Here is a 12453-nt window from a genome sequence, read left to right as displayed (position 1 = left end):
AAGAATATCTCAAAAATAAATATAATATTTAACTTAAGATAGTAACATGTGGAATGATGTCGTCTATCTCCATTTCCAAGACACTTAAAGATTGTTCTAAACTAACCCTTAAATTTTAATATGCCAATATTTCAAGTAAAAGTGATATTGCCCATTTTTAGTATAAGAACACTGAGGCTTGGAAAGCTGAGGTTTTTGCACCCACCTGCATCTCTTCTGAGACTTCCTTCTTATATCCTCGTTTGCCACCCAGACACCTTTAAAAAATGTCTCAAATTTCCCTTCACAGTTTTGGTTCCTCAGTTTGGGAGCCGATTTAGCTAGACTTCCCAGAAACACAAAGAGGGTTTCAGTTTAATCTTCATTTATATCCGTATTTTTTTTTCTTTCTTCGGTGTTTTTTCTGATCTATTTTATTTCACAGTTTGGATATAAAAATTTATATCTGTAACCCTAATGGTTTGAAAGTAATTGGTGGCTGTCCTGGAAAATGTTCTCTATACATTACCTGCTGTTTATAAATTATACGATGATTGGCCCTTTTGCTAGCAGCCAAACAAGTGACTTCTGAGTCTTAGCATCAACTTATTCAAAATGAGTAGCCTGGTCTGAAACTCACAAGGGTTCTGATTGTCTCTGATTTGAGACAAATAATGAAGGCTTCCACGTATGCAGCTGGGATTTCCAGCATTTCAAGAGAGGGCCCTCCCTTAAGAAGAGCTAAACCCACTGTGAGTTTATTGTCTGAACCCACGAAGCGAGTGACCTCAGAGCAGTGTTTTTCAACTGCCAGTCTGCCAGAAATTTCAGGTCAGTCCACAAAAGAGTTAACCACCCTGATGTTGTATGAAGATTATAAGTCTAATGATCTTAGTCAAATTCGCTTATGCTCAGGGTGATTTCTGCCTTAGCAGTCCCTGAAATAATTCTCCTATTTTCACTGGTCCCCAAGTGTAAAACGGTTGAAAACTACTGCCTTAAAACTACTGCAGTAGGATCATAGAGGGGAGGCAAAGCCAGCATCCCTATACAGAAGTTGTCTTTAGGAACAATCTGGACTCGTAGGTACAGAACTGATTTTTCTTATGCTCTAACTTTAGTTAAATTTCTTCCTTTTAACATGATGGTAAGTTTTAGTAGAAAGTTTCTGCTTGGCTGGATGTTTAGGTAAGCATTCTGCTACTCACAGTGTAATGAATGAATTAGATCCATAATAATAATAATAACTGTCAGTCGGCAGCTAGCTACGTGTGTTTGGCAAGGAACTAAACAAAGGTTTTACGTACAGTACCTCGATTAATACTTACAGTAATTCAGTAAGATGAGAGAGGTAAAGTGATGGGCGAAACATCAAAAAAACTGTAACTATCAGAGTTAGGATTCTGGCCCAGGAAGGCCTAACCACCCACATCAGACCCCCATCCTTGGTCAGCTAGGCTTCTTTTTATTTTAGAATGTTGACGTCCTAACCGAAATCTTGTTAGTTCTGAGATAACTAAAATGTGTTCATGTGTGTGCGGATACTCTGAAAATCTTAGTTTGAACCAAATGAAATTGCAGGCATATGACCATCTTTTACTTACAAAAGCAACAATTTTACATCTGTTCACACGCACACAAAAGCTATATAAGGTGAGGCGTTTATCTGCTGCCCCTGGATTCTTTTTTCCAGACTGGCGATTCTTTTTTCCAGACTGGCGATTCCTTCCTTCTCTCTTCCAGCCTTTCCTGCACCTTTGCCACCACAGCTGTCCTGTGGCCTCTGTGTTCTCACTGCTTTTCTTGTACTGCTCTAGGACTTACCCCACCTGTGGTGCCTCTCCTTTTCTCCTCTAGAAGGTAAACAAAAAACAGGAGGTCTTTCCATAGAGGTGGCTCACAACTTCCTGCCGTTCTTCCCCAGAGATACCACTTCCCCGGTAACTCAAGGATGATGGGTTTAATCTTAATCAAACAGGAAGTTGTCTCTAACTGTTCAACATTTTTCCCCCCATGTCCCCATCTTCAGCACCACTTCACTGTAAGCTTTCTTTGCAGCAAGGACTTCAGGAAGTGAGATGATCCTCGAATGTCTAGGCATCTGCATGCCGTGGGTCCCTGGTAAATGGTCCAGACTAAGGGCTGCCTGTCAGAGTGTGATGACTGGAGCCTCTCTTTCCTTTTTCTGGGCCCTTATTTGAGGGAGTAGCCAAACTAAGAACCCAGGCCAGCTGCCTGCTTTGTGAAGAATGTGAGTTCACATACCCAACATTTACTGATTTCTACAAAATCAATAAAAATGAAAGAAATGACCATAAACACATGTAACATGTATTTTTTCTAGTTTACATATAAATTATGTACATAGAAAAATAGGCCAGCACTAAATGTCCAATTCTGTGTTGTCTACCTTCCTATGATTTAGCAACTAGAACCTCACCATAAGCAAAAATCAATTTAACTCAGATGTTTTAAAAAAAGAAAGTTTACGTTGCCTTGGAACGCTGACGTCACCAGTTTGAAACCCTGGCCTTGCCTGGACAAGGCATATATGAGAGTTGAGACTTCCTGCTCCTCTCCCCCTTCTCTCTTCTCTAAAACGAATAAATAAAATATTTTTAAAATGTTTATTTAAAATAGAAAATTTTTTAAAGTTTAAAATCTTTAAGTATTTTTAAATAGTTTATTAAAACCCAATGCATTTTATTTAATTAGTAATTATAAAAGCAACTTTATAAAGATGCTATGGGTTTCTCCTCTGCCCTCTAGTTCTCTAAATACAAGCTAAATTTTTAACCTCTTTGAGCCTCAGTTTTCTCATCCAAAATGGTGGGGTGGGGGCATAGTCTCTGAGGTCCTCTCTCTAGTGAGTATTCTGTGATTCCATTTGAGCATAAACATAGTACTTATCTTAAGGAAATAATATATAAGGTTTTTATCACAGTGTATTCCTTAACAGAAAATTTAGAAACACCCTAAATGTTTGGTAATAGGAAATCAATGGGATAAATAACAGAACATGCATATGATGATATAATATATAAATATTATACCTATTTAGATAATAATGTAGATAATATTAATTGACATGAAAAGTTACTCATAGTTCATTTTATGTGATCAGATTAAATTGTATGATGCTATAAAAAGAATAATAATGTAACTAATATTCATTGATTCCCTTATGAGCTAGTATATTACTCAAATTATTTATATTTTCTCATTTAACCTGTTATACTCTTAATGAATTGAATACTATTTATCATTCCTATGTTAAGTGTTTGAGAACTAATGCTTAGAAAAATTAAGTAACTGTATATACCGTACTAAGCTATGAGATGAGATTTGTATGTAGCATTTCTAGCTCAACGTTGCACTTCTGACTTTTGTTATTAAAAACAAAAGTCCAAAACAAAATAAAAAAATATGAGCTAAAAAATAATCTTGAAATATACACGTTTTAATAGTGTGTGTGTGTATGTATGTGTGTGTTTTCCCAGAATACTTGGATTAAGAGAGATTTTTGTCAAGTATATTTTCTTTAAATTGTCTGGTTAACATGGATTATATCTAAAATAAAGAAAAAAGAATAAAACTAAATCTCAGAATATATGAACTGAATGTGAGAATTGAAAACATCTGGAAAACTAAAAAAAGTGTAGACTGCACTTGTACTTAAAATTATATGCTAAACAATTCAATTTAAAGAGTTTAATTATTTATCCCCTCTAAACACTGACTATGGAATGATGACCTATTACTGGAAGAACACACTTGGGCCCCCACCGGTATTTCAGAAGCAGCTCTTGCACTTCAATCCACTCTCCTTAATCGTGTTTGCATGGGTTGTAGGGGGATTATATTATTTGTTTCCCAGAAGCTTGTTTTTTTGTTTGTTTTTGTTTTTTATTTTTATCCGGAGATGAGGCTCTTATAAGAATTGCACACAGAACCTTGGCTTTGAAATATCCCCTCAGAATACAACTCAGAGATTCATGTGGACTCCCAAACAAAATTGAGAGAAAACAAATATCTTCCCCAGTTCAGTATCATTAGTAAATTATGACAGGAGAAATGCCTCTATCTAAATGTTAAGACTTTTCTAGAAGTCCCTGGATAGGTGGCCCTGGCACTAGCCATGATTCATGGAGGAGTTTTAGACAGTCCTGCTCCACCCGCCCCTGATCTGAGAGGGCTTGGCTTATTTCTCAGATACCCCTGAATCCTGAAAGCTTCAGCCTGTTGCTCCCACCTCTAGAGTTCAAGTTTACCCAATCCTAAGCCTAGGAAGGGCCATTGTCAAACACTCACTGGGGTGACATCAAGTTGAACCTGTTTTCTGATTTCACTCAGACTTAGTTCACTGGTTTTTCAATTGTGAAAAACCATAATACAATAAAAACAAGATCCAGTAGAAGCTTGATTGGGCCCAGTACCCAAGTTTGTTTTGTTTTGTGTTTTTGATTGGTAAAACCAGTCTTACCCTTAAAGTTTTCTTGAAGATTAAGGGCCTGACCTTGCTTCATTGTCTGAAGTCCTTCCTTTGTCGTTTCTGCAGTCCTCTCTTGATCACTTATTGTAATGCACCTTAAGTGTCTATCTTTAGTCCCTGTTATCAGGATAAATCTGTTTATAACAATCCCTTCATCATCCCAGCTTCAGATAATTCCTCTTTTATTTCCACTCTCATAGTACTAAGCTTTACACTTTGAACGGGCTCTTTATTGGGAGCCTAAATACTTATATCTCTTCTAATTTTCTTCCTTCGTAACAAACTGCATCTTAGAAGTTTTTGAATCTCAAATCGCACTTTGCAGGATGCCTTACACATAGTAGGTGCACAACAAATGCTTCTATAGAGAATGAGGCGCTCATTCCCTTTTACTTGATACAGGTTTACAAAAACTAATGAACACAAATAAAATAAATGTACTTCTTACCAAAAATTGCATTTTGATAACTGTTGCTTGAAAAATTAGTACATTGTGTGTTTTTAAATGAAGATGATTTATTGCTATTGTCTAACATGTGAAGAAAGACAAAAAAATTGTTTGCAGCATCATTGGCTTGCGCACATCAATGGCACTGTTGGACAATTCTTGCTGAGTGTTAAGATGATTTATGTAACAGACTGAAGCTTTCCACAGTAATACATTATAGTCTCAAGCTATCAACCCTTGTTCATGCAGAGACAAAAGAATCTGAAAACTACCTACTTCTGAAAGTCTTCTCAAAAGAAACAGGATATAATGTTTGATGCTTAAACTCTTTTGAGAGAAATCACCATTACGTGCAATATCTTAACTTCTGAAAACAAACAGAGGAAGTTTATTATTTTTCTAATGAACTTCTCAGTTTACTTTGCTTTCTATTCAGTTATTTGAATCATACTACAGGAATTTTCAATAATAGAAGATGAAGCATGCTAAAACATGGACATTTTTCTATCATGAACTTTCAGGAATTATGCTATAGATGAAAAATTAAGGCGTTCTGTATACGTTTGATGGCAATGCTATTTATTTATCTTTCAAATAAAGAGCTATATGAGAAACATATTTTACAATATTATAACCATAGCCATATTTTTAGTGTATGCATGATTGCATGAAGCCATCACATAATTTAAAGATATGTACAAGATTATATTTTTTAAATTCTTCTGAGTTATGGGACTTCTTGTCACCAAAGATTGAGTGCTCTGTATAATGATTGCAATATGTGGACAGCGACCTATAAATGTAGGTTCCTTTGGTGGAGAAACTAGATTTTTAAAAGGGAGGAAAAGCAAAGGCCAGAAGAGATTTCCCATTATTTGTTCCTGGTCAGCATATATTATTAACACTCTTTCTAAACAGTATGAAAATAAGAATTCTCTGTAGTCAAAAGAAAAATCGGTCTAATTAACATCTCACTTCCAGATGTAATTGTGTAGAATAAGAATAAAAAATAAGAGCAGGCTGTTCTAAAGGAAATGTGGATTGCAGAAGGATAAAATTATGTAAACAGGATAGCCAGGTCATGCAATATGTAAAGCAATATGATTTAAAAGGAATGTGAGTGTATAATTAAACAGACAGGGAGAATGAGATTTTCCAGAAATCAGGTGAGAAATTTGCTTTCTTTTTTCACTGAAGTGGAGGCTGGGGAAGGGTGAGCATGGGGAAAGACAATGGTTTTAGTGAAATGGCTGGAAAAGCTTCTAAACAAATCAAATCAAAACACACTGGAATGTTCCTCAGTTACTTTTCTAACCGTCTCTCGATTCTAGTCTGATAAATTCAGCTGATGAGCAATTTGACCTCCTTGCCAACAATCTCCCAGGGAAGATAGTCTTTCTACAGACACAAGACATCATGTTAGAAAGTATATCTATTCTTGCCAACTTCGACACTGAAATTTTGGTTCACAAATTTATTCATCCTTTGCCTGGGTCAGCCTGGGTTGCAGGTCTGCCAGCAGAACTCTCTGAAAAAGCATAGTTTTGGCACTTTGGACATGAGGTCATTGTTATCCTTTGCCTTTTCATCATTTTCCACTATCTTTTCATTCTTTAATTTCAAAAAATATAATTTAATCTCTTTAAAATAAAGGAGAAATTTAATCTCAGCTATTTATGGAGGAGCAATTAAGTGACTATATTATGTACCCTTTGCTTCAAAGTAAGAGATTTGATCAATGGCAAATACAATGAAATTCCTTTATAACGATGCCTAAATTCGCTTCCACACTGTCCATAGTTGTTTGTTTTCTTGGCTATGACCCCATCTGTGGCATATAGACACCCATTTAACAATAGTTGTAGCTATACTAAAGCTCTCATTTATAAGAACTTTCTTTGTGGCAGACATATATTATTGGGCTTTTTAACTATCTAATATCTTTGTTTCCAATGCTCATAAGAACCCCATAAATCAGATTTTTAAAGTTAGGCTTACAGGGAGTGATACACTTGCCCCCAAATTTACATAATTAAATACTTCAAAGAACCTGGATGCAGTCCCTTTCTATTGGACTACAGAGCATCGATTCTTTCTGACATGCTAGGTGGCCATTCTTATCAGTCCCTGAAGGAATCATTATGAGGCCTCTCAGCCAGTTCAAAATCTGTCTCCTTCTCATTGAGAAAGATATTTAGCTTAGCACTTTGTAAGCTTAATATGCAAATTCCAACAATCAAAAATAAGAAAATTACTTGAAATAGTCATTAAATCTATTACTTAGAACTATAAAAATACTCTTTAAGATAATACTATATTTTGAAATTACTACTTGAATGCTTCCAACAGTCCCCTGTGGCTTTGAAAAGTTCATATATATTCTAGAATTAGCCAAGTATTGTGGTAGTACAGCCTACTCCAACCCACATTCCATGACCTTTGGCTCCTATTCTCTGGTCACTCAGGGGAGCACAGTGCATGTTATATCCCAACACAAGCAATATGATGAGACCTCCTGTGTATAGGAACAGTGAGTAGCTTAAGATCAGGGAGAATTTGGTTTTGTAGCAATAATGTAATTTTTGAGTTTTTTGAATCATTTGGATCCTGCAGACTGTCTGTATTTTAGAGCAAATCACTTTGCATGCTTATTTGCAATTTACCTTTCTTTAATATGGTGAAGGTCCAAGATAAAATTAAAAATATTGGCTTGAATTTCATAGCACTATCCCTAAATGTTTTCTCTCCATTTGTGTACTGTAGATGGTCACCATTGACTTTTATTCTTTAGAGAGAAGGGAAGCAAGCTATATGTCTCAAACTGCTGAATAAAGTCAGATTTCTAGACGGGGAGGGGTAAAGAGCATATAAAGGGTGATAAGGAAGATGATACCATCTTGAAGGTCCATACCTTTCTCCTCCAGCATTCAGCACAGGGCATGGATTGACTCTTTGGTGATCACTAACACAAGTTAAAAAACCCCCACAAAAAAAACAGTTCTGTATTTCAGGGGGTATGCAAGGGTATTAGGTAGGGTAGTTTATCTTTGGTCCCAAGGGAGTAGGAAAATTAAAAAGCCTTTAAACTCCTGGCCTCACTGAGACTTGAAGGAGGAAAATAAGCCCAAATCAAAAAAGAACCCTGAGTCAGTGGATATGTGCAGAAGGCCCACAATGTCACCTACGGCTGGTTTTAGCAGGGGAAGCCTTCTCTGACTACTCAGCCTCGGGTCTCATCACCAATGTTCCTGTTCCTATGATCAAAGTACTCTCTGATGCCCTCTATGCCCATTTGTCTAGTTAGGCCCTTGCTAATGGCCAGCCACGGGCCATCAGACTTGCTATCCCCAAGAGATCTTGATATAGAACCAAAGCTTTCACTAAGTCCTTAGGTGACATTCCTTCCACCTGTAATGGAGATTAGGTCCCAACAACTCCTGAGAGCCAAGGGCACCCAAACCCACCATTACAAATCCTCTAGGACCTCCGTATCACTACAACATAGTTGGTGTAAGCCATTTTAGGGAGACAGATCAGTAGCCAGAGGGGGACACCAAATGACCCTGCCCCAGCCTTCTAAAGCCTTTCCATCTCTAACAGGATAATTTTTTGCTTTGTGACATGCTGAGAAATTAATGTTACATATCAAGTTGCCAACTAGGTAGTGCAAAGTCTTGAGAATATAGGATATTTGTTCAAGCCCATGAATAACACTGGTATATTCATAAACTTCATGCCTTATAAGAGTCATTTTAACATTCATTCATTCATGTATGTATTCATTCAGTGATTCATTTGTTAATCCATTCAACAAATATTGAACACTGATTCTAACCAGGCAGCTTCATAGGGAATAAGAGAAAATATCGAATCATATCTTAATATATCCTCCCAAAATTGCAAATTGTTTCTAATATATAACTTACTATTGTTAATTCAAACTTATTTCTATTAAGTTTTTTTTCCCCTTCTTTTCCAAGTGAGAGGAGGGGAGATAGGGAGACAAACTCTTGCATGCACCCCAGCCAGGATCCACCTGGCAACACCCATCTGAGACCTATACTCTGCCCATCTGGGGCCATGCTCATAACCAAACTACTTTTAGCACCTGAGATAGGGGCTCTACAGAGCCATCCTCAGCATCCAGGGCCAATGCACTTAAACCAATCAAGCCATGGTTGTGAAGGAGAAAATAGAGAGAGAAATGGGGGAGGCAAAGGGGTGGAGAAGCAGATGGTCACTTCTCCTGTGTGCCCTGACCAGGAACCGAACCCACCCTACCACTGAGCCAACTGTCCAGGGTCAAGTTTAAAAAAAATCAAAATAAAGATGTCATGCCATAGAAATAAATGTTTAGGAATTAGCAATTAGTCTGGCATTTAAGTTTTTGTAAATTCTGTGATATTTTGACATTTATACAATTGCCATTATACTTTAATATGGCATCAGTTACACTGTAATGAGCTCATGGCAAACAACCATTTCATGACTTCTCATGTAAAGAACAAAAACTACTAAGTAACCTTATGTTGTTAAAATTCTTGATCCAAATAACTACCCATTACCAGTTAAGTTGTGGAATCTGTGGCTTTGGTGTATAAGTGCATGGATTAAATTAAATAACATTAATGTGTAATTACATGAAAATAAACCATATAGCTTAGTTAAATTGCAGTATAATTGTTATCATTGAATGTAAAGTGATACCAATTAAACCTTCCTTTAGAACACCACAAATTAAGATTTAACTACTGGAGAAATTCTAGAATGTAAAGTTATGGTATACCATAGGTAGAATATCGCTGGGTATTTTCAGAGCTTTAATGACATTTATAAAATTAAAAACATCTTTCTCCTTTATTGCTGCCATTAATTGTTGCCTTATCCAGGAAAGTTTCAAATAGACACTAAGTAACTTCTTAAAATATATGTATCAATGAGTTCAGCCTTTGAATGTTAACTAAAAGACAAATTATAATTTCTTGTGCTCATATAGGTAAGTATTTTATTTTAGTGGGGTGGACATTGGGGTGGGATTTGGGACAAGGACAAGGAAAGGGCTGATATTAATGTTAATACCTATCCTTAAATTACAAATTTTGTTTATCAGAAACAGTTGAGTATTGGCAATTTGTATCATTCTACCTAATAGAATAATAGCAATTAAAATACTTATGTAAATGTCACAGCAATGAAAATGCCTTCCTATAGTCATCCTTCATATGAACCGAACTGATTATTTACCAGCCAAGTGCAAGTTATTTAACTTCTGAGTTGCAATTTTCTCTTCAGGAAATTAGGCTAATAGTAGCTACACAAAGGATTATTGTAAGTATTAAATGAAGACATCGTCAAGGATTCAATGCGGTGCTTTGTATGAAATCAACATTAATAAACATGCTTCCTCTCTCTTCCACCTCCCCATTTCACATCTTTTGTGCTTTTCTCCCTATATGAATACTGTACCAGAACTGATGGATTAGTTAGATCTATAAGACACAAGGTCTCAAATGTATGACACAAGTGAGGGTTTAATCCAACTTATAATTTTGATACAGAGCACAAGTATGTTTTTCAGATAAGAGATAGATATTGTAAACAGGAAAATCTGGTAAGTGATGATTGAACTTTTCGAGCTGGTGATTTTTTTTTTTAGCAGAACTTTAGATATTTAAAAGGAACAACCTGCAAATGAATCAAATCTTTCTGTCATGTACCACTCCCCCCCTACCCCCGTCTCTAACCTTCCCCGCCTGTATGTGACCAGGTATCAATCCCAGATGTTCCAAGTAGCTCCTCATTTCATCATGTCTTCTGACAGCACCTAAACAAATATATCAAAAGTTGTACAATATTTAGCAAGTGCAACTTGAAGATTTTCTTTCTGTTAGACAAATAGACGCCATCTGGAAAAAATAACCCCAGGCACTTGGACACAGGAGCATGAAGCTTATTGGCTGAACACCCAATGAATACCTTATACTACTTTCTTTGGCTCCTACCTCTGCCTGCTCATTTCAAATCTTGCACACTTCAGCAGGCGCTGTGCTGTGAGACAAACGAGTCCTTGTTACCCGCGCACTCAAACACTATGAAGACTCGCTTAATTTGAAAGACAGGCTTTGCAAAAATTATCTGGACCAAAATTGCTTCCTTTCATACTAGGATACCTGTTCTATAAAGGACTGCTAAATATGACTGGGTCTTGACGTTAATTGATAGCAATATTTTATTATTCAGTTTCTCATATTTTCAGTGTTTGCCATGTTCCATTTTTAAACAAGAGTTTCCTCATGTAATCTTTCCTTCCTTCTTTGCTCCCTGCTTTCCTCTTTTCTCGAATGCTACTTTCTAAGAGAAAAAGTCCCCTGTACATTATTTATTTTACTGCATGGCTTTTATTTCTAAATTAATATTATTATAATTATTATTAATTTTGACTCTCAAAAGTGGCTTAACTGAATTGGAAGACTGCAATATTATTTATTAAAACTGGACATATTTTTAAATTAAATGTAATAGAGAGCAAGAAAGCAATCTTCATTTTTATTTTGATATAACGTTTGTGATAAAAATAGCTTTTAGTGGCATTTTTTCATATACAAATTTTCTGGGCAACCATACTTATGCAACATGCTTAAGTTATTTTTTTACTAATTACTTTCCTTTCGTCAGTTGTGAGCAGGTAGCTTTTCAAAACCCAAAAGCAAACTGCCCCAGAACTTCTGGAATTCATTTGATTACATCTTATGATCTGAGCAGTAGGGAGTCTTATGAAACATGTTTGATCAAACATTAACTTAGAAATTGCCCTCCTTCCCAACAATTCTTATGAAAAAAAGGTATTCAACTAGATTAAAACTCTGGAAAATTTTAATGGGACTTTTGAAATCTGTTTGAGTTCAGCTTCTTGGAAAATAAAACTGCCTAATGGAAGCACCCTTTGTATGAGAAGTGGATGTGCCTTTGAGGTAATTTTCTTCTGTGCATAATAGTGAAATTGCGGCAGGATCATCTGAGTGTTTGAAATGTCTTTGCCAAATTCATAATGCTGCTGGTAATAGTATCTGAAAGGGGCACGTGTGTGTGTTCACAATGAGGAAGAAAGAGATGATAATTTGTAATAATATTTCTTTGTGTCTTTACAGTCCTATCCTGGTCCAAGCCTGGAAAGTGAAGACTTTAACATCCCACCAATCACTCCTCCTTCCCTCCCTGACCACTCGCTGGTGCACCTGAATGAAGTCGAAACTGGTTACCACTCTCTGTGTCACCCAATGAACCATAATGGCCTGCTACCATTTCATCCTCAAAACATGGACCTACCTGAAATCACCGTGTCCAACATGCTGGGACAAGACGGAGCTCTGCTTACCAACTCCATTTCTGTGGTAAGAATCTGTTTACCAATTCATGGTGGGTAACAGGGATATAGTGGGGGTGAGGTCAAGCGAGAAGCTTTAAATTTTAACAGTGTGGCATTCTGAAACTAGAAATAAGTTTTAGCTATAGAAAATGTTCTCCGTTAAGTCCT

General features: G+C 36.4%; 1 protein-coding gene across 2 annotated transcripts in view; it reads left to right on the top strand.

Annotated features, from left to right (window-relative positions):
• Window positions 1–12453, top strand: part of TOX (thymocyte selection associated high mobility group box) — a 322056-nt gene that overhangs the window by 164659 nt on the left and 144944 nt on the right. For both annotated transcript variants that reach the window (XM_066266180.1, XM_066266181.1), the window contains exon 3: window positions 12068–12310. In XM_066266180.1, coding sequence (XP_066122277.1) covers window positions 12068–12310 — 243 coding nt within the window. The remainder of the gene's footprint in view (window positions 1–12067; window positions 12311–12453) is intronic.

Source organism: Saccopteryx bilineata, chromosome 3 (genome assembly GCF_036850765.1).
Source record: "Saccopteryx bilineata isolate mSacBil1 chromosome 3, mSacBil1_pri_phased_curated, whole genome shotgun sequence".
Classification (NCBI taxonomy): Eukaryota; Metazoa; Chordata; class Mammalia; order Chiroptera; family Emballonuridae; genus Saccopteryx; species Saccopteryx bilineata.
The sequence above is the reverse complement of the archived record's forward strand: the minus strand, read 5'-3'. Positions and strand labels throughout refer to the sequence as shown.